Raw genomic sequence first — 21,577 nt, forward strand, 5'->3', positions numbered from 1 at the left:
ATAAGCTTCTTTTTAATTATGTTGTTTGCTAGTGAATTTACTTATTTGTGATATACAATTATGTTATACATGTTTTCATATGAGATTATTCCTAAGTATACTTGTACTTTATTATTACCTATTTTACTTGATTTCAATTATGTATAAGCTTCTTTTAATTGTGTTGTTTGCTAGTGAATTTACTTATTTGTGATATACAATTATGTTATACATGTTTTCATATGAGATTATGCCTAAGTATATGTATCTATATGTGTGTGTACATATACATATATTACGATCTATAATTTATAAAGATTGTATGTTGTGAATTTGATTATGTCTGAAAAGTACAATTGTGAAGCCGGGTGATTACAACAACCCCGTGCTTAAGTGAATTACTAGTAAATGTGTTTTGGTGCTTCGTGGTGCTTCGTGGTTGTTAAGCTGTGGGCTCTAGTCCCTTCAGATAGTGCACTATTATACTCTTAGGAAGGGTGCTTACTTTGGGTATACATGCCTTAGTTGTGTCTTTGGTATGCTGCGGCTTACCCGTACTTTGGGAATAGTACGTCGGTCCTTAGTACGTGGATTTGTGATTTGATACCAGTCAACCTGGTTGTCCCATGCTTTGGGTATAGTACGTCGGACCCTAGCATGTGGATTTGTGATTTGATACCAGTTAACCTGGTTTTCCCGTGTTTTGGGTATAGTACGTCGGACCCTAACACGTGGAATTGTGATTTGTTACCAGTTAATCTAAAAATTCACTAAAAAGAGAAGTGTACTTATGTTATTTTGATCAAATATCTATCTATGATATATTTTGAATATGTGAAGGTGTTAGTAAAAAGAAAATCAAGCATGTGTTGCTTTAATGTTATTTCACATATTAATGTTACAATATTTGTTGGTTGTGATCAGTATTTTGAATATGTGAAGGTGTTAGTAAAAAAGAGAATCGAGCATGCATTGCTTTAAGGTTATTTCACATACTAATGCTACAATATTTGTTGGTTTGATAAGAATATGTGACTATGTGATTTATTACCAAACCATTCACACGAATAAATATATTTGTATATATGTGTGTGTGTGTGTATTGTGTGTATATATATACATATTTAAGAATTCGTATGAACTTAAATGGTTCTTGCTACATTTTAACTTGGTTGTTCAGTTTTGATTTCTTATAAGACACATTAATATAAGAATGTAAGTTGTGTACTTACTGGGCTTGTGTTGCTCATGATGCTACACCTTCTTGTTTTCAGGTATTGAGTAGATGCTTGGGGAAACGGGATGAACCTACTAGATAAAATAATATTTTTCTACTACTATTTCTAGTGAATACCTGTACTGATTCGAATTTTGCTTAACTTTGGTTTTGTAAATATATTACTGATATTTGTTTTCTAATAAAAGTACTATTCAAACATGTATATAATTTCTTTTACTTCTTGTTGATTTATTCAAGAAGAAAATTTTATTTGTTTTGACTCACGTCACAAATTCACGAGCCATATTTTAGTACAATATTGGCCTTGGATTTGGGGGCGTGACATCCTCGCTAGGCTCGAGAATCGTATCCAAGATTTCATCGGCCTTGAGATGCTGACGGATATCACAAACTCACCTGTGATATTCAGAGCCAGTTGTTCCCAATGGAGCAAAGTCCAATTTGTTCAGGTTACTCATCCTGAAAGAGAACAAGAAATAAGGGTTAGTTTCAGAGCGAAAAAGGCTACCACGAAAACAAATAAAATTTCTGAGCGTAGTCGCTTTCAAGAAATTAGAAATTTCCGAGCATAGTCACTTCCAAGAAATTCGATTCCAAGAGGGGTTGGATTAGATCGAAACAATGATGTTTGTGGTCGATTGTTTTATCTCAACAAACTCTAAGTTTGGAGAACTCTACAAGCTCCAAGCTTGGAGTGAGCACGAACCCCCACAGTTCGGCTTAATTTGGACTCCCCTATGATAAAAAAAGGGGAGTAGATTGCAAGTCCCAAAAAGAAGAGAAATTGAATTTAAAAACTATAAAAAAAAACGGGAACGTTTAGTAAAAAATACATCGAAATAGGTCACCGGAAAATTTGACCTGAAAAAATGGTTGAAAAAAGTAGTCGGAAAATGACAGGAAAAGTCACCGGAAAGTGGCCGGCGGCAGCCAGAATAGTGGCAGAAAAAGTTGACCGAAAATGGTCAACCAGCGTTGACCGGTCTGACGTGGCGCTGGGTCCTCTGCTAACGCACACGCTGGTGCTGACTGGACGCGCAGTGCAGATTAGGTGCTGACATGGCAAGTTTCTGTGCTTACGTCAGTGGGTGACTGGTCGGGCTTTGGGCCGATTTCTTCCTTCTAGGCCATGGGCTGGTCCTATGCTTCTGGGCTTAGGGCTGCTCTGTTGCTTGGGCTGGGCTTGTTTCTTTTTTATGGATTGGACTGACAAAAGCAGAGAGAAAACTCCAAGGATGAATTTCAGGAGGCGGTTCAGCGTGGATGACCTTCTGGTGGCCGGTTTGTAGATTTTCAGGCCAGTTCCGGTGGTTATTTTTTCAATTCCGGCAATCTGGGTTCGAGGTGTTGCAGGTGATGGAGTATGGCTGTCAGAGGCGGAGGAAAAAGCCTTAAACCGGGCAGAGGGGTTTCTGGTAATTCTGAGGGCCGGTTTGGTATTTTTCATGCCGGTTCTGGGGGTGGCGCCGCCGGTTCTGGACTCCTGGGGTTGAGACCTTCAAGGTGTGTGTTGGTGGTTTCTGGGATTTGAAGGCTACGAATTTAGGGTTTCAGGGTTAGGGCTTCGTGCTGATAACGTGTTTAAGGAAAACTGAATTTGGAGAGAATTGAGTCGCACTTTCATTGATAATAGGGGACTCTTTATATAGAGGATTACAAGCATAGAGATAGAGTTGTACATGGAAACATAATTGTACATTGATTGGATATCTCCTAAGATTCTCCGAGAATATCTCTAATAAAAGCCTTATTCAACTAGAGCAAGTAACCTCGAGTTTGGGTCAGACACATATTCTGGATTTACTTGAACAGTTTTCTATTTGTTGAGGATGTGTTCAAGTGCCTTATCAAAGGTTCCATTCAAAGGATAAAAATATAAGGTGACAACTGACAAGGGGTCTCCTTGTCTCAAACACCTAGTAGGTAAGAAATGTCCTTCCTATTTTCCATTGATAAGAATGGAAAAAGAAACAAAAGAAATGCCTTGACTTTCAAAGAAATCATTTTTGGATGAAAACCAAATTGTTCAGGTCCAAACACAAATCTAATCAGACAATATTTAATATAATCCCAAGTTCCCAACTTAAGTAATCACTAGCCTTCCTGCACGCAAGATGCGCGTGCGTATTGTCCTTCCTCTTTTGCTACTCATGTTTGAAATATTACTCATGAGTGCAATATAATTTCTTTGTTGCATATTACCTAACACTTACCCTATACAAATATTATGAAATATTGAGGTAGAATAATGTTTTTGCAGCAACTATTTTGAGGTAGAGTTTCTGTATTCTATACACTTAGTCTCGGGGGGGGGGTTGCATAGAAGATCCTTAACCCTCGCTAGAAATTCAAATTAGAAAAAGAAACAACCCTCTTAATCCTACACGAACTGAGACTACAAATGTAATACTGATACTTAACGAATAAACAGATTGTGAACTCATTGATTGTGTCGTCTCTCCCTGGGGATTATTTCCACTTTGCCTTTCTGCCTTTTGTGAATGAAGATGGTTAGGTCCCTATGTAGTAAACCACATTAAGCCAAAAAGAGGGGAGGGGGCATAGAAGAGCCTTGACCCTCGCTAGAAATTCAAATTAGAAAAAGAAACAACCCTCTTAATCCAACACGAACTGAGACTACAAATGTAATACTGATACTTAACGAATAAACAGATTGTGAACTCATTGATTGTGTCGTCTCTCCTTGGGGATTATTTCTACTTTGCCTTTCTGACTCTTGTGAATGAAGATGGTTAGGTCCCTATATAGTAAACCACATTAAGCTAAAAAAATTATTTGGAAAAAATGGTTACTATCAATTATTAGACTATCTATCAAAGGAAGCAAGTATAATGCTAAGCTACCTGGTCTTCATTAGGCGTGTGAAAGAGTGATGAAGAAACCTAGCCCATAATAATCTGTAAAAGATGAAAGCCAACTAAATCAACACGATTACTAAGCATGGCAAAAGAGAATTAGCCAAAAAAGAAAAAGAAAAAAAAAGAGGTAAACTCTAAATAAGAAAAGAATAAGAAATATCAAAGATTGTACCTTTGACCAATTGACCTTCTACTGGTTAGGAAGCTCAGGAAGTATTCTCTATAATCTGTTTACAGAAAAATGAGAGATTATCTGTATGATATATCATGCATTTAAGACATTTTCATACAGTAAAGACGATACTAACTCTAAATCTAAATGTTCATTGCCTTATTGTTAGAGTATTCGGCCAAACTTGAAAGAAAATTGAAAATAAATCAATAGATGCTATCAGATATGTAACTCACCAGATTACAACTTCAGTTTCATATACTACTAGCTATTTGGCCTATGGCCACCACCGTTATTTAGTCCCCATTGACCTCATTAGGGACGGAAGTCAGTGGGTATTGGCCTTTAGCCACCATTATCATGTCCGACTCTAATTGTACCAACTCCATTTAAGATTTGTCCCATTTGGCCGCTGATAAATCTGTCCGTCGCAGCTTAGGTACCATTGCCAAAACAAAATTCACGCACAGGACTTCTGCACTCTCTGACAATGAATAGTAACTTGTACTTTATTTATATTATTTAATGTTGCCATCACATGCCAAATTACCACCAATCTGGAATCTGGTTTTGAGAAATCTGGTTTGTTATTTATGGGTCCCATTTTCTGACAGCTCTTGTATTGAGGGCTTCAAAATACCACAGCCAAAAATGTATTAATAGGTGACCAAATACAATATAGTATTCCATAATCCATACCTATACTTAAAAGCTTAAAAATATCCTACAAATGAAAATAAAAAAAATTCTATTCTAATGGGTACATTTTTTCTCACTGGATATGTTCTACTGAATACAACCTAGACTACACAAACTCCTCTGACTGATGTGCTCCTGCCCAAAAAAAATCCTACAAAAAAACCCAAGAAACACAAATTAATAGGATGTGTCTGCCATAAAATTGGTCTTGGCCAAAATACAACAATGTCATCAACAGAGGATAAATGCTTTATATGTAACATTAGTTATCCGATAGTTAAGATCATAAGATGATAGATATTGATTATATTAGAATGTATTGTAGTAGGAATCTATGAAAATGTATTGTAGAGTCTCCAGTGTTGTCCTATATAAACTCTTGTAATCATATCAAATGTATCAAGAAATTCCAAAACTTTTCTGGGATTGTTCCAGTGATTTGCACATTCAGAATTGCCTCCAACCAAATTATTGACACTTCAAAGCTTAAACAGATGCCAAAGGAAGAAAGTGCAATGATTACAAAAAAGAGTATATGATCAACATATTGAAGAATGGATAGCAACTGTTGACATCCACAAACGGAAGACAATCAAACAAAGTCAAATGTTAATACCTCTCAGAATCTCAAACGGTAAAAGCCAGTAGCTTCAAAGGAAGTAAAACGCAGGGGCTCGTTATCAACTTAAAACAAAACAGAAGACACTGTAAATGATTACTTCAAAGAAACACCTAAAACAATATAGTTAAGGAAACCAAGAAATTGAATTAGTATACAAATCAGAGAATCTTCAAACTATGACAAGTGCTATACAGTAATAACTTGATATATATCAACCTGTTAGCAGTTGGGATTCATCTTCATTGCCAAATCCTGACCTGAAACTAATCTAACACCCTTATATTGCAAGTAACAGAGTAAATGAAGCAAATTAAGGTGATGAGTAAAAGGAAACCTCAGTACTTGTCTTTGTTTCAAAGATCTGTAAGTGATTCCAATTTCCAGCTATCAACTTGACAGCTGCTGATTGATCGACTTGAACATAGACCAACAACTGTCATTAGCCAAATGGAGTTCATAAATCTAGAAGTTTTAGTTTAATTTGACATTGTAACCACTAATTTTTAATTTCTTGCTATAGTTCAAACACCAAAAATAGAAGCAAGTACTAGAACAAATTAGTCTCAACTTAGCAACTACAGATAAATACTGCTTGTTCAAATTACCTAACATCTTCCTATACATATAAAGCCCTGTACCCATCACTAGAGAGCTAATCCCATAAGGATTCTACAATCTAACATTGCATATCTACAATCTATAATCAAATGAAGTAAATGAATGAGAAACATACAAGACAAAAGAGAAGACCTAAATGCATAAAAAATGTGAATGGATTTAAGGCTCCCTCATTGTAGTTTGACTTCCAAATAATGTGTCGTCTATTAATCTGGATGTGGATATCAGAAATAACATACCAAGACTATCGATCTAAACCGGTCATTCAAGCTTAGTTTGCAATTCATTCCAAATAGAAAACCCCATATCAAATTCATACAAAATTCCTCCACTAACTCAAATCTAAACGAAATATAACCTAGAAAATTACAAACCTTAAAGATTATACCCGATAAAGGTGTGAGAGAGAGTGCCGGTGTATTTTAGGCAACCCAACAACAACCTGTAAACACAGATGTCCCAAAACCTAAATCAAAGTGAAACCCCAAAAAATTGAACCAAATTAAATCGAACACCTAAATCAACATCCAGCCCAATTGTTTATCAAGTTGAAGAGTAAGAAAACAACAGAATCAAAGAAACCTTTGGATAATCTTATTTGACTTAGACGAGAAAGAAGATATTGTTCTGTAAAATCCAAGTTGCGATGATGGGTGGATGAGAAACAGAATTAAAAATCCCAAATTTCATAAAACTCAAAAGCCCTAAATTGATATGGGAGAGAAAACAGTACTTGATTCAAGTGTGTAGCTTTAGCGGCGTAGGAAAACAGTACTTGATTCAAGTGTGTAGCTTTAGCGGCGTAGGTCGGGAACCAGGATCATCCATGAGAGCCATAGGAAGACTTTGAGATCTCTCAGTCGGTCTCTGTGAGATTCGAGTGGGAGAGAGAGAGAGAGTGTGTGTGTGTGTGTGTGTGTGACGGTAGAGACTTCTATCTGTTCAATTACTGAATAGAAGAATTAAAAGATCATATCTCATTGATAGTAAGACCATTTGGCGACGGATAAGAACAAAAATATTAATATTTATTTGAAAAAAGAAGAGGTTTTCTCGTTAGTAACGTGGACCATTCCATAAAATTTTTGTTTTTTTTCCTCTTTTTTTTCAAAGTTTCTTCTCTGCGTTTAAAGTTTTCTATTCTTTATTGTTTATTCAGAGCAAAACAAAAAAAAGTCCCAAATAAAGGCCTTATTGTTCATTAACCGTGGATCCCAATCTGACAATAGATGAGTGTTGCCACGGCTGTATAGTCTCTATTTGGAGGAGTAGTACTATATTGCGACGGAATTTGAATCTGTCCATGGTTCTCTTGTTCCCCAAGCCCTCTTTGGCACGGAGGGTGTACCTATTATGCTGCTAAACTCTGATTTTGGTCAGCAATAGCATTGTCGCTACTAAACAATGACAACCGTCCCTATTGACCTAATAAAAGCCACAGATGGTTGCTGGTACCCAATGCTGCTGTGGCCATAGGCCAAATAGCTAGTAGATATATAATTTTGAGAAGTGTACGCTATATTCTTCTCTCTTATGCTATCAGATGTGATGCGCTTTGTCAAACCAACCTGCCAATTTCAGAAGAGGTACTATTACATCAGTAATATAATAAACACAGAACATCAACTCAATTGAGCAATTGAAAGACTTTACGAAACAATTCTAGGACTGAACCTCTTTGCGGGATGTGTACAACCTCCTGAGAACTAAATGTACGTCAATTACATAACATCATGGAATGCAGGCACTGCAAAAGTATAAATAAAATAAGAAAAATCCTTAGTAAATCCTAGAGCCAAAGAGAGATTGGTAATAAAGACAGTGAAGACACTGTCTTCGGGATGTACAAAAACCACATCCTTGGGCAATATCCTAGGAGCTGGATCAGAAAGTCATGGTCAGAATAATCTTCTGCTATCTATATTTAACACAAATACCTGCATTATCACAGAAAAGTTTAGATTAGAGGATCAATAAGACGCACAACCTATAGGTGATTATATATGACTATATAGGGACTTTTTTACTTTCTTTTTATCTTATTTCTACTTGTCTTCATTGAGGGGAGATAAACCTTAAATATGAATAGAGTTAAAAAGATTGTACCCAATTCTGATGACGGTTGTAAGAATAAACCTAACTGTGATCATCACTGATTGAATAAACCCCAAAGATACTATGTCAGACACTATCTCACTTTAGTTTAACCAAAGCATGAAGTTCAAAAACCACCCACACATTTATGACAGTCATCAAACCATAAAGAGCTAGAGAAAATAAAATTGAAATAAAAAATAAAAACAGAAAAGAAAAGGAAGCAAAAACCAAAGATTAATACATTTAGGAAAAGATGAGAAGAATACTATATCTCACAAATAAGTTTGGGAATGATTCCTGCGAGCTCTTTAGCAGCCAATGGTAGACCATAACATTGACCCAGTTCTGCACTTTCTAAGTCAAAATTCTTAATATAATCCCACCAGGCAGTGGTACAGAATACTTGGATGATCTGAAAAGGGCGGATGAGTAGACAATACTATTTCACTACATTAATAAATGTCAATTGCACAGTGCATTCAGGCATTTATTTGGTTCTAGAGGATTAGAAGCCAGATTATATGGATCAAGAAGCTTCAACCATCCATAATATAAGATCCCTATAAGATGAAAAGAATATAATCCCAAATCTGAACTGAAAACAAAATAAAACATTCAACACCCAGCCCATAAAACAATGATCAAAGTAATATAGTAGATCAAATGTAACACTGCCAATTACCAGATTGATTAAATAAGCAGAAATTTGAAAATTAGCCTTAATAATAGAGGAAGGAAAACTAAGTTATTATAACTAACCACTGCTGAATGGCCTTACTTAAACAGTGTTAAACCTTGGTGGCTCCACTGTTCAAGGTAATGGAGCAGTATTATACCTTCTCCTGGGAAGGGATTCTTCTGTCCCCAAAAACCTTGTGCCAACCCTGTCTCCACACTCTGATTGGCTTAGAATGATTAAACAATGAAAGAAAAATTAAGATAAGGATTTTTTAATCATTCTAAGCCAATCAGAGTGTGGAGACAGGATTGGCACAGGGCTTTTGGGACAGAAGATTTCCTCCCCTTCTCCTGTACCCGCTCTACCTGATAGGAAATAAAATTAAAAAAACAATGAGATTGCCATGCACCTCTTTCCCTTTTCTCCTTTTATATGAACCGTAAATTGAAAGAGGGGTGAATAGTGATGAAGCCATGTCTCTTCCGATCATCTCCCACATCCGTCTTCGGTCTCCAATCGTGAGCCCTGGCAGTCGTTGTTGTTCGAGGAGATCGTGCTAACTGCTGACAATTTCTATTTTCCTAAATGATTCCGCATTTATATTTTCTAATTTGTTTTTGTGTAATTTACGTTGTTATCCCTTCTTTATATTTTCACTTAAGTTGAACTGTTCTCCAAATCATGGGCAATATAGGGAGTTTAATTTTTGGTGAAGCCCCTTGCCACCAAAACAAGCGCTTTCATTTCTAATAGTAAAGATAAAAATGAAAAATAATAAAGTAGTCAGAGTTAGAGTCATAAGCGCACCGTTTTGCCTTACCGGTCAGTTCCCGCTTTGGTGAGCGGAGGAGCAAAACCCCAAATTGAAATAAATACCCAACTCACGAAAACTCCATTGAAGCAGAGGCAATTGGTATTTGGTGAAGCTGAGCCATAGAGACGCTTGTATATGGTGAGTAGTCCCTTCTTCTAATCGTTTGCTCCGATTATGTTTGGTGTTTACTGTAAAAGATTGCAATTACTAGTTCCAACTTCAGTTACCCATTTTCATTGCTTTCAAAAGTTCCTTCCTTTTAGCAGATCATATTCATCTTTATTAGGATCTGATATAGATGATGATGATGATAAACCCCAAGGTCACTCTTTTACAGTTTCATACCTCATAAACTCATTTGGGTTTTCCCCAAAACTGGCTCTCTCTTTGTCCAATAAGCATAGGGTACGGTTTGATTCCCCAGAAAAACCAGACTCAGTTGTTAAGCTTCTCAAACACCATGGGTTCAATGGTACCCAGATATCCGAAATTGTTAAGAAACTACCAACCTTGCTTTTGTGCAATGCTGAGAAGACCCTTGAGCCCAAGCTCCAGTTTTTTGATTCTATTGGCCTTTCAGCCACCGCCCTTGCTTGGGTCGTCAGTTACAACCGACGCATTTTGGGTCAAAGTTTAGAGAGAAGTCTCCGACCGTGCTATGATATCATCAAAAGTCTACCTATCCCCGACAACATGGTGGCTGTTTTCTTGAAGAACTCGAACCGGGCATTTGGGGTCAAGATGCTTAGCAATCTTGTTCCCAATGTTTCAGTTCTTAGGGCAATTCAAGTGCCGGAATCCTGCATCTCCTTTTATGTTACCTATCATCCTCTTGTGCTGTCCCCTGAAACTAGCAAGTTTAAGGAAAGTGTAAACAAGATCATTAATCTCGGAATTCTGCCTCCGAGTTTTACTTTCATGAAGGCACTACAAGTCATCTCTCAGATGGATGCATCAAAGTGGAGACGAAAGACAGAGTTCTATAGGAAGTGCGGTTGGACTGAGGATGACTTTCTGTTGGCATTTAGAAAGAATCCCATGTTTATGAGCTTGTCAGAGGAGAAGTCTTCAAGTAAAATTGAGTTTCTTGTGAACAAAATGGGTTGGCAGCCTGCAGAAGTGGCTGACAGGCCTGATATTCTAACTCATAGTTTGGAGAAGTCTATCATACCTAGGTGTTCAGTTATTAGAGTTCTCCAATATAAGGGTTTGATGAAAAAGGGAGAACTTTCTCAAGCTACCATGCTGATAAACAGTAGGAAGCGCTTCTTGGATAGGTTTGTGACCAAATATCAGGATCAAGCACCTGAACTGTTGAGTATCTTTCAAGGGCAAATGTCTCTAGCAGAATTGGGTGTAGGATTTGAGGAAAGAGATGGAGTGAAACAATTGTAGGATGAACCTTGTGAATCTTTTTCTTACTTTAATTATTAAGAGCATCAGAACGGCTACTTATTCACTGTGAGTTCTGCTGCCACAACAGTCAATTATTTTTGCTACTTTTAGCATTAAAATAGCTTTTCTTTTACTATTTTCAGTCTTCTAGGCAGTGAGTTTTTGCCCACAAAAAGATGTATTTTTCAGCTGATATTGAAGTGGGTAACATATTCATTTCTAATGCAATCTCATTACTTCCATAGGTTAAAAATATGACTTGATCAGATAGGTTATGGTCAAACCTCCTTTTTCTTACATAAAGACAGGATACAAACTTGCACTGCGTATCGGATTTTGATTCAAGTTTGTATAAGCACTGCTGATAGGCACTGATTCCAATTTACTGTAAGATAGTACAGTATAAGGAGCTTGCCTTCGAAATTTATCACTCACTTTACATACTTGTTTACTATGATCAGGTGCTTAGGTGGAATTTGTTCTGTTTAGTGTGTTGTGAAAACTAAACGGTTTAAGTTTGCATCAACATGTTGATTTTGCAATGTTCCAACTTCCAAGTTGTTTTGGCTACTTCTGTTTAGTGTACTTTTGGAGTACCATGTGGAAACCTTGGGCTACTTCTGAATCTTTACCTATCTGAAATATTGAATTGAGTAAGTTCCTTTTGTCACAGGTGCTGGGGAGTTTTGAAAGTAAAATGAAACTCCAAACCCTGAATTATGCTTTCAATGACATTTTCCATGTCCCGTTTCTAAAACATTTTGATGCCTTGTAACATTCACAAACTAAAATTTGAAGAATAAGTTTTCATGTTGAGTTCTTTCGAAAACCAGCTTTGCTTCATAATGTAATATATTCCCAAGAAATTTTATGCGAGGGCATGGACAAATGAGGTTGTTTGTGTTGAGGTTGTGTGGCCCAAATTAAGGTAAAGGAAAAATCTTACATTGCATTATCGCAAGGAATATAAAGTACTTGACCAACTATTATATTGAGGCAATCGGGATAAACCCAAAATCTGTCTTTGTCAATGATGATTAAGTGAGAGCAGTATGTGATGCCACTTTAGACTGGGTTTATGTAGAACCCGTTGCAAAAACATTGTTAATGGACCCAAAAGTTTTGGGTGGAACAAGTTATTCAGGGTGGAATGAGGTAAATGTCAAGGGGCAGCTAGGGGTACTACGTGACATGCATAGCATGTCAAATTTTGTCAATGCCTTTTATTTTTCTATTGAAATTCTTCAATGTCATAGTGTCTCACGTGATTTTTAAGAGCTTCTCCAATTGACGGAATATAAAAACCTGATTTTTAAGAGCTTCTCCAATTGACTTGATTATATTTTTAATGAGCTTTTCAGTTTTCCAACTTACAAAAAAAAAAAAAAAAATCGGATCAAGATTTGTGTATTATGTTTGTTATGGAATTGTTCAAAATCATAATTTGGGAGCAATAAAATTTTAGTGAGAAAATAAAAACATGTCATTTTAGCCTAAAAATTGTGTGCTATGGTCTAGTTTTTAAAGGAAACTAGAGGTTACATGGCTCCGAAGTGGGTTCATAAGTCGCAACGGTGATTTGAGATATTAGCATATGCTCTTCCTCTACTCATCTTGAATTCAACTGTTTTAGTTGTAGAAGAATAAATGTAGAACTGATAAGGTAAAATGATGAAATCAAAAGTGCATAGGTACATTGATTTGAGGTGTAACAGTCATGAGGTGAACCTGCATATTTACTCTTTCTCCCATTTGCCAAGCATGTAATGACACGTGTATTAATTACTAAAAAATAAAAATAAAAAACATGAGGTGAACTTGCATATTTACCCTTTCTCACATTAGCCAAGCATGTAATGACACGTGTATTAATTACTAAAAAATAAAAATAAAAATAAAAATAAAAATAAAAAAGCACATCTATAGCTTTTTAGTTACCTCGCGTCATTCACTATTATTCTCATTCATCCATTCACTCATTCATCTACCAAACCTGTAATTCTCCACCTAACCCTGTAACTTCTCAAATATAAGCTCTCAGGCCGGTGACCGGAGGCCGCACGATAGGTAACTCTAATGAAAAAGCTTGAAGTAGACGTAATTTTCTCAAGTCACATGATCATTGCTTACTTTGGACGAACATCAAAGCACAAGCAACTGGAGTTAATTGAAATTTTGCGTTCATTAAGAACAGGGAAATGCCAAGGCCAACACCTAGAGTTGTGGATAAAGGAAGAGAGACACTTGGGCAATTAGGCCAACGCCTAAAGGAAATGCATTGAGTTTGTTGGTGCATAGAAGAAGGGTTTGGAGCAATTAGGAGGACATCGATCTCTCAGACCCGATATCTAATAGTAAAGATTATTATTATTATTATTATTATCTTTTAAAATTGAAAATGGTTTTTGAAGGGTTGCACGACGCCGTATTGGCAACCGACTCTTTACTTTTCCAGTTTTCCCTATATATTGCACGACGCCGTATTAGCAACCGACCCTTTCCTTTTGCCTATATATTGCACGACGCCGTATTGGCAACCGACCCTTTCCTTTTGCCTATATATTGCACGACGCCGTATTGGCAACCGAGCCTTTCCTTTTCCCTATATATTGCCCAACCGACCCTTTCCTTTTCCAATTCGGAGTCTGAGCTTCTTACTCTGAAATCTGTGTGGGTCTTGCGTTTCATAAGGGATTTCCAATTGCACTCGCTTCGCTTAGATCACTCTTAGTTTCTGCGTTATATCCGTCTCTTTCTGGGTTTTGCGCTTCAGAATTGCAGCTATGGGTTGCGATTCTAAAAGAAGGCGTAGAGAGGATGTGGGTGACACAACGATTTCATCATCCAAGAAGCAAAAGCTGATGCCGATGACAGGTTTGGAGCAGACCCAAAAGCTTCTTTGTTGCGGGATCTTGCAGGAGCTAATTGATCACCGTCATGGCTCTGTGGCTGTTCGAATCCCTGATTCTCAGGAGGTTCGAAGGCCTATGGATCTGTCCACCGTCAAATCCAAGTTGGAGAGAGACAACTACTCCAGTATTGATGCCTTTGTGGCCGATGTCAAGCTTACCTTCCAAAACGCGTTATGGTATTACTCTCTTGGAGAAAAACAGCATGCAATGGCCAAGAATCTTGGTAAGGTTTTTGAGGCTAAGTGGAAATTACGGTTTCCTGAAACTAGGTCTTCAACCTTGAAAGCTTCTTGTGCTACTTTGGATAGGTCTGTGTCTCTTATTAGTCCATTAAGTCTTCAACAACTCAACAACAACAAAAGAGGAGGAGGGGCCAAGAGGTCATCCAGAAACCTTGACGAACAGAAGGGTTCTGCTTCTGCTATCACTTGTGCAGTGGATTGTGCAGTGGATAAAGATAAGGAACACCGAATCAAGCGCGGCCTTGACGAAGAGAAGGGTTCTGCTTCTGCTATCACTTGTGCAGTGAATAAATATAAGGAGCTCCGAATCAAACGGCTAAGGGAACAGGCTCGTAAGGAAATTTTGAGGGTTGAAGAGGCTGCTCGATTGAAAGTCGAGAATCCTTTACAAGATCTTCAACAACTCAACTTGTTGTGCACTGGTGGCATCAAACAGGATTCTTGTTACAGGGTGTATCGTTGGTTGACACTTGACAAGTTGGGCATCTATTTGAAGAGGGATGAACTTGAACATGTTTATGAAGAGGATGAATTTCGCATTGGAGATTGGGAAGATGGTGAAATCCGTTGATGAAGCTCGAAGAATTTCCATTTTACTTAATTGATTATCACTTCTTTAACTTGAAATTAAAGAAACTGTTTTTTCTTCTCTAATTGTCTGTCCCTTGCTTTGTGATTTGTTATGGTGAGCAGATGGAGAACAGAGTCCACAAACAACGAAATATTACATCCACATATGGTGGCATATCATCATCATCAAGTACATACTGCTACGTAGCAAAATTTATTCTATGTACAAAAATTCATGTAATCGTGACAGAAACTTTGACTGTTATCAAAATGAGATTTCTGCTTTTTGCTCCCTTTGACTGTTATCAAAATGAGTGCTGAAAATCTGTGTATGATCTGTTAATCTTTCAATTGCATATTTGGCTGGATATTCTTATTTGTTCTTGTCTGTTAATCATCCACAGTTGCTGTATGAGTCGAAGTTGTATAAAATACTACAGGGAGGAAGTAATAGCCTTCACCACTATCCTTTTTTGCTTTTTCTGTACTATGTATGTTGAATTACATATCTTTCTGAACTCTTTTATGACTTGTCAGCTGGAATTCCAAATGTGCGATGGTTTGGCACCGAAGGAGACTACAATGTTCTTGTGATGGATTTATTGGGACCTAGTCTTGAGGATTTATTCAACTTTTGCAGTAGGAAGTTGTCTCTTAAGACTGTTCTCATGCTTGCAGATCAAATGGTAAGATTCTTTTCATGATGGATGCATATTTTCTGGAATCTAGTGTGGTTTGTAGTTTAATCATCTTTGTATTGAAATTCATGTTAGATAAATCGAGTGGAGTTTGTTCATTCCAAGTCTTTTCTACATCGGGATATCAAACCAGACAAGTTCCTAATGGGATTGGGTGGTCGGGCAAATCAGGTCCTTTGAACTTTCTATTTAATTCCTAATTCAGTGTTTATGTTCCATGTAACTATTGTTGTCATTTTTGTGCTATATGTAAATGCATTACTTTCTCTCTGCTTTTGTAGATTTACATCATTGACTTCGGCCTCGCTAAGAAGTATAGAGACACATCAACCCATCAGCATATTCCTTATAGGTTGGTTGCTTTGAATGACTTTTGAATATTGACCTGTTTCACAGCTCATCCCTACTTCTGAAATTCTGTCAGTTTCTCTTCCTCTCTTGAATATGTGTTTGAAGACTAGAGGCCTAATAGACTTATAGGGGTGGTTCTTAATGTGTCGGACTTTAACTTGTGCTACTATCGATGTCTAAAGTACCAGCATTAGATTCACATGGACTTTCAAGGACGTTGAGGGTTTACCCACATTCAATCTGTAATGCCGATTCTCTATTTAGTTAGATACAATCATGGATTCATGGTGTAGGAACTTATATCATTTATTTTCGCTTGGGCAATTTATGATTGCTCTAGAGCAGGTTTCTTCAGCCAGAATTTTATGTCATTTTAAGTAGAATTATTTAAAGGAGCAAGGAAAGCATTTTCAGTGATTTAGTTTTTGACTAGAGATGTTTTGGAGGTATGAGGATATTTTTTTCATGTTCTTGTATTTAGTTACCGTCAAGGCCTGGATTGAGGCTGTAGTTGGTCGATGTCTACCCCAAATGAATGAGATCCACTTTTTGGAATAAGTTTTTTAACATAAATTTGGTTGATTATGAATTGGTTTAGTGAGACTTGTGATGTGCAGTACTGTAAGGTAATCAGACCACACGATATTGCTTACATAATGCATTTATTTCTGAACTAGTGTTCAGTTGGCACCTGCCCTAGTTTAATCCTGTTATATTTATATGAAATGGCATGTTTTAGTTAGTTTATCTATGGTTTTGATGTGCTCATGTTAATTCAGAGATAATAAGAATTTGACTGGGACAGCAAGATATGCAAGCATGAATACTCATCTTGGCATTGGTAAGCTATCTAACTCTCTCTCTCTCTCTCTCTCTCTCTCTCTCTCTTTCCTCTCTCCCTCTCCCTCCCTCCCTCTAGCCGACTCTGATCTTGTAATTGTTGATGTATAGAACAAAGCCGAAGGGATGATCTCGAGTCACTTGGATATGTGCTTATGTACTTCCTAAGAGGAAGGTAAATATTGCACCTGCTGGTATTTTTTCTTTTTATTCTTTTGCATATTCGATTATGTCATGACTTTGTGTTTTGGATAGTCTTCCATGGCAGGGATTGAAGGCTGGAACTAAAAAGCAGAAGTATGAGAAGATTAGTGAAAAGAAAGTGTCAACATCAATTGAGGTTAACTGAATCTCATAGTATTGATTTTATGCACAATAATGATTCAATGGTATTCTCGGAAGTATGGAATATTAACTGCTGCTTTCTTAATTCTTTCTTAGGCCTTATGCCGTGGTTATCCCACCGAATTTGCCTCATACTTCCATTACTGTAGATCTCTACGTTTTGATGATAAACCAGATTATGCTTATCTGAAGAAATTGTTTCGTGACCTTTTTATTCGCGAAGGTTTGACATTCTTCCCTTTTTTTTTTCCCCCGTACACAGAAAATCTGTTTAAATATAGTTCTTTGATAGCTTACTTGATAGTGCTGTAGTGGTCTTTTTGTAGAGTTCTTAACATATTGCTGTCTTATTACGCCAGGTTTTCAGTTTGATTATGTCTTTGATTGGACGATCTTGAAATATCAGCAGTCGCAGATTGCCACACCTCCTACTCGTGCTCCTGTAAGTGACACAGATATTACTATTTGAGCACATCCTTAAGTTAACTTGTTGTCTTATATTATTCACTATTTTATAGGGTGGTGCTGGACCAAGCTCTGGACTGCCTCCAGTTGTTGCAAATGTTGAAAGACAATCAGGTAATTGTATAATCATTCATTTTCTCAATCACTGTCATATTTACGTGGAAAAGCTTTCTTTTTAATGTTTGCGTATTTACTTAGTATAGTCTCTCAGAAATTGCAGCCATTGTTTTCTCTTTGTGGTTGAAATTTGCTGTTTATTGTATATGGTTTTATATTTTTCCAGATTCTTTTCTTTAACTATTGAAGTTAGACTCGATTCCAGTGTTTATGGATGTCATGTCTTCATTAACCAAGATGTTATTTATGTATTTATTTTTAATTAACGTTTTGCAGGTGGGGAGGAAGTTAGACCTACTGGTTGGTCGTTGGCAGATCCCTCACGTAGGAGAAATTCTGGACCGATTGTAAATCCTGGAAGCTTGTCTAAACAAAAAAGTCCTGTTGCAAATGATCCATCTGTGTCTAAAGACGCAATGGTAAGTATCTTTGTTTCTGACCAGATCTTCAGCTGTACCAGCTTTACACCTAGGTTGTTTCATTTCAGTCGTCATCATGATTTGGCTAAGTGTATAATTGGATTAATGTAATTTGTCGTTTTTCTTGGATTTGTGCAGTTATCAAGTTCTAGTTTTTTGCGGTCAACTGGATCATCAAGGAGGGCTGTAGTTTCTAGCAGTCGGGATGCAGTAATTGTTGGCAGTGAATCCAAGCGCCCTCAAACCACAGAGGCAAGTCCTGGAACACTAGGTAAAATTTCTTCTGTCCAAAGAAGTTCACCAGTTGTATCTTCAGAGCAGAATCGTACCACTTCTGGTAGAAATATTTCGACAGTAAAAAACTTAGAGTCCACCCTCAGAGGTATTGAGACCCTTCATTTTAATAGCGACGAGAGAGTACAGTATTAGCAGTCGCTTCTCTCAATATGTCGCCCACTGTAAATTTGAAAAACGGTATACAGTTCTCACACACTTCGGGTGGAATTTGTTTTCTTAAATGTACTATGTTTGAGGAAAGCTGCAACAATTTGGGGTTGTCTCAAAGCAGTTTGCAATAATGACAACATACAGAAGTGGAAATTTGATGCCCAGAAGACCTACCCAGGTAAGAAGGCCCTTTGTCAATACAGCACAAGTTGTGTCACTGTGGTTTCACCGTCTCAATACCTTGTCCAAATGAGTGTTTGTGCTTTTGTCAAACACTACTGTGTGGGTCAAATGCTGATTGACACTGTAAAACTGTAAGTACACCAACATTTTGATTTTGTGATGTATTATGATATTGTAATCCTAGATATAGCAGGTACTGAGTGTTAAAGCCTACCGATTGATGTTGGCACTAGGCACTTCTGTTGCATATATTATTGGAGTTCGATGTGGTTGTATTTGGTTGCATGACATACATTAGGGCTTCATGCAGAAATATCGACCTAGTGTTTTCATGTTTTTTCAAACCGTGTGTTTTCAGCATGATGGGTGTTGTGAGATCAGTTGCCGGTCTTTATTTCCTATTCTTCTCCAGTAAATAAAATAACTTTTTTTTTTCCTACTACAAAGTATAGGTAATTGCCTGTAGTTCTGGTGATTAGGCACATTTATCTCTGCATTTCCGAAAAGTTGAATTGTTATCAACTGTTATTGTCCGACAGGTAATGAGATGATATTGTTCTTTTGGTAACAATCATTAGATAAACTGATTGCTTTTGTTTTGTTCGTTTTCTTTTTATGTGAAAATTGTAGTAGAGACTGTAATTAATCGAACTATGGTTCAATGGTTCAAAAAATATATACATATGAAGTGGCATTTTTACATTTCAAATCTCATGCTCTATCACTTCTTCCCCTCTTCCTCTTAATATTTCGTCTTTTCTTTGCAAAAGGTTGAAATATAAGCAACCAAGGGTTTGACAATAAAAGGTTTTTTAAATAATACTTATTACGTTTCTTAATGGTCCATGTAAGAGTTTTGACGCTGATATACATACATGTTTGGTATTTTTCACGAGGACTCCCTTATTTTGACGCCAATTATTAGACCTTCTCTAACCGTTCTGTCAAATGACACGGTGGAGACTTAATGACAACAAATGAAAGATGAAAATGGTCCAACAGATCTGTCAAATCCTACGTGGATTTGACATTCCAATTCTCACTGTCAAAGTTGACAGATCTCACAACTCTGTCAAATTGTTTCTTTTCATTTTTTAATGCCGAGTCCTTCTCTTCTTCTCCTTCTTCCTTTTCTTCTCTCTTTCTTCCTACCCAGATCTGTTCTTAGAATCTGGGCATCTGTTGATGATGAATGGAAGAGATTAACCACTGCTCTATCAACAAAGACTGATGAGAGAAATCAAGCCATATAAAGCCAATATTAAAAGTCGAATCCTTTTCCTGCACACCAACACCCAAGCTGAGAAATCAAGTCATCTATTGTTGGCTTGTTGCCCATCAAAGAAGAAAAAAGAAACCCAAAGAAGAAGAAGAACGAAGATCAAAAGAGATAAAGAAGAAAAGTCGAATAATTTCCTGCAGACCAACACCCAAGCTGAGAAATCAAGTCATGTTGGCTTGTTGCCCATCAAAGAAGAACAAAGAAATCCAAAGAAGAAGAAGAACGAAGATCAGAAGAGATAAAGAAGAAAAGTTGAATCATTTTCTTGCAGACCAACACCCAAGCGGCTCAATCTGTTGTTGGCTTGTTGCCCATCAAAGAAGAAGAAAAAAAACCCAAAGAAGAAGAAGAACGAATCAGAAGAGATAAAGAAGAAAGAGAAAAAAAATAGTTTTCTTTTTGTTATAAAAATTTCAAAAAATAATAAAATAATATATAAATATAACTAACTGTTGGATCAAAAAATTGTCAAAAATGACCATGACACATCATCCTTCAAATTCAAATTTGACACATGATTTTTGAATAATCCGTTGGAGATGCTCTTAAAGATCAACAATTCTTTGTCAGTGCTCTTAAAAAAAAAAAAAGGAGTGGGGCGGCGTGTCTTTGCTGATGGATGATTGCTCGTTAAAATTACTTAATGGGCGACTTTCACTTTCTAGAGTGCAGCATTCCACTAAAGCTTCATTTCACTGGCCACTAAAAGTAAATAAATAAAAAAATTATAGACAAAAGAGATATTAGAAATCATTGTTGAACTCCAACACCTTTAATTCTCCTATGTTCTTTGTTATTTTGAAGATTCTTCATTGATCATTTTATTATTATCTGTATCTTATAAATTTATTTTTCTATTTAGAACTTTTTTTTCATAATTCAATTATGGTTCTCAATTGCTATATTCTTCTACTATGTCATTTAGTCTTTTTATTTAGGTTCATTTAATAAAGCAGTTAAAAAAAAAAACTCAATGCTATCTAGTATGGGACTCCCATGTCTAGAGTTAGAGTCCCAACTCCCACTAGTTTGTGATCAGCACATTTGATGTAATTCATCAAATGATCACTTAATTATATTTGATGTAATTCAATGAGTTAAAGTGAATAATATTTTGCAAAAATGATCTTTAAATATTAATATAACTTTTGAACCGTTAATCATATATTTATATTGCCCATAATAGAGAATTTGGACACATAAATGATAAATCCATACCAGTAACAGTGTTGCCATTTGGTTTGATAATTATAGAACCGACCTAATCAACTGATATTTTAGGTTTGATAAACAAACTTTTGGTAATCAAAATCAATAAAACAATATTTATGAAAAAGTTGATTTCATTTAGTAAATATCAAATCTACCAATTATCTAAAAATTAGCTATATATATTGTAGTTTTTAATACAGATACATGTATATTAAGAAATGTAAACATAATTATTATCATAATAGTATTAACATTATTACTAATACTAGATTAATAGTATATGTATTTTAAGTAACTTAG

At 36.4% G+C, this 21,577-nt stretch overlaps 2 protein-coding genes and 1 long non-coding RNA gene across 8 annotated transcripts; 2 read left to right on the forward strand and 1 right to left on the reverse strand.

Annotated features, from left to right (window-relative positions):
• Positions 1 to 5,802: 5,802 nt before the first annotated feature.
• On the reverse strand, positions 5,803 to 7,297 carry LOC121051733. Of its 4 annotated transcripts, XR_005806736.1 has the most exons (4): positions 6,943 to 7,297; positions 6,792 to 6,836; positions 6,584 to 6,651; positions 5,803 to 6,024 (listed from the first exon to the last, which is right to left on the reverse strand). It is a non-coding gene; the product is annotated as an uncharacterized LOC121051733 (long non-coding RNA). The 4 variants fall into 4 exon arrangements; XR_005806738.1 differs by having other exon boundaries at positions 5,803 to 6,005; positions 6,584 to 6,836; positions 6,943 to 7,296; XR_005806737.1 differs by having other exon boundaries at positions 6,598 to 6,836; positions 6,943 to 7,295.
• A 6,680-nt stretch (positions 7,298 to 13,977) lies between these two features.
• LOC112189686 (transcription factor GTE11-like) lies at positions 13,978 to 14,919 on the forward strand. Its single transcript, XM_040513519.1, has one exon. The coding sequence runs from the start codon at positions 13,978 to 13,980 to the stop codon at positions 14,917 to 14,919; it is 942 nt and encodes a 313-aa protein (XP_040369453.1).
• Positions 14,889 to 19,098, forward strand: LOC112189681 (casein kinase 1-like protein 2). 3 transcript variants are annotated; one of them, XM_024329026.2, is made up of 13 exons: positions 15,034 to 15,155; positions 15,323 to 15,365; positions 15,456 to 15,604; positions 15,692 to 15,787; positions 15,898 to 15,968; positions 16,747 to 16,808; positions 16,919 to 16,982; positions 17,063 to 17,147; positions 17,249 to 17,375; positions 17,512 to 17,594; positions 17,671 to 17,731; positions 18,011 to 18,153; positions 18,292 to 19,068. In XM_024329026.2, exons 1-13 carry the CDS (start codon positions 15,042 to 15,044, stop codon positions 18,580 to 18,582), a joined length of 1,389 nt encoding a protein of 462 aa, XP_024184794.1. In that variant the 5' UTR covers positions 15,034 to 15,041; the 3' UTR covers positions 18,583 to 19,068. The 3 variants fall into 3 exon arrangements, with proteins under 3 accessions (XP_040370799.1, XP_024184794.1, XP_024184796.1); XM_024329028.2 differs by having other exon boundaries at positions 15,070 to 15,108; positions 18,292 to 19,098; XM_040514865.1 differs by lacking the exon at positions 15,323 to 15,365 and having other exon boundaries at positions 14,889 to 15,108.
• Positions 19,099 to 21,577: the final 2,479 nt, after the last annotated feature.

Source organism: Rosa chinensis, chromosome 2, assembly GCF_002994745.2.
Source record: "Rosa chinensis cultivar Old Blush chromosome 2, RchiOBHm-V2, whole genome shotgun sequence".
Lineage (NCBI taxonomy): Eukaryota > Viridiplantae > Streptophyta > Magnoliopsida > Rosales > Rosaceae > Rosa > Rosa chinensis.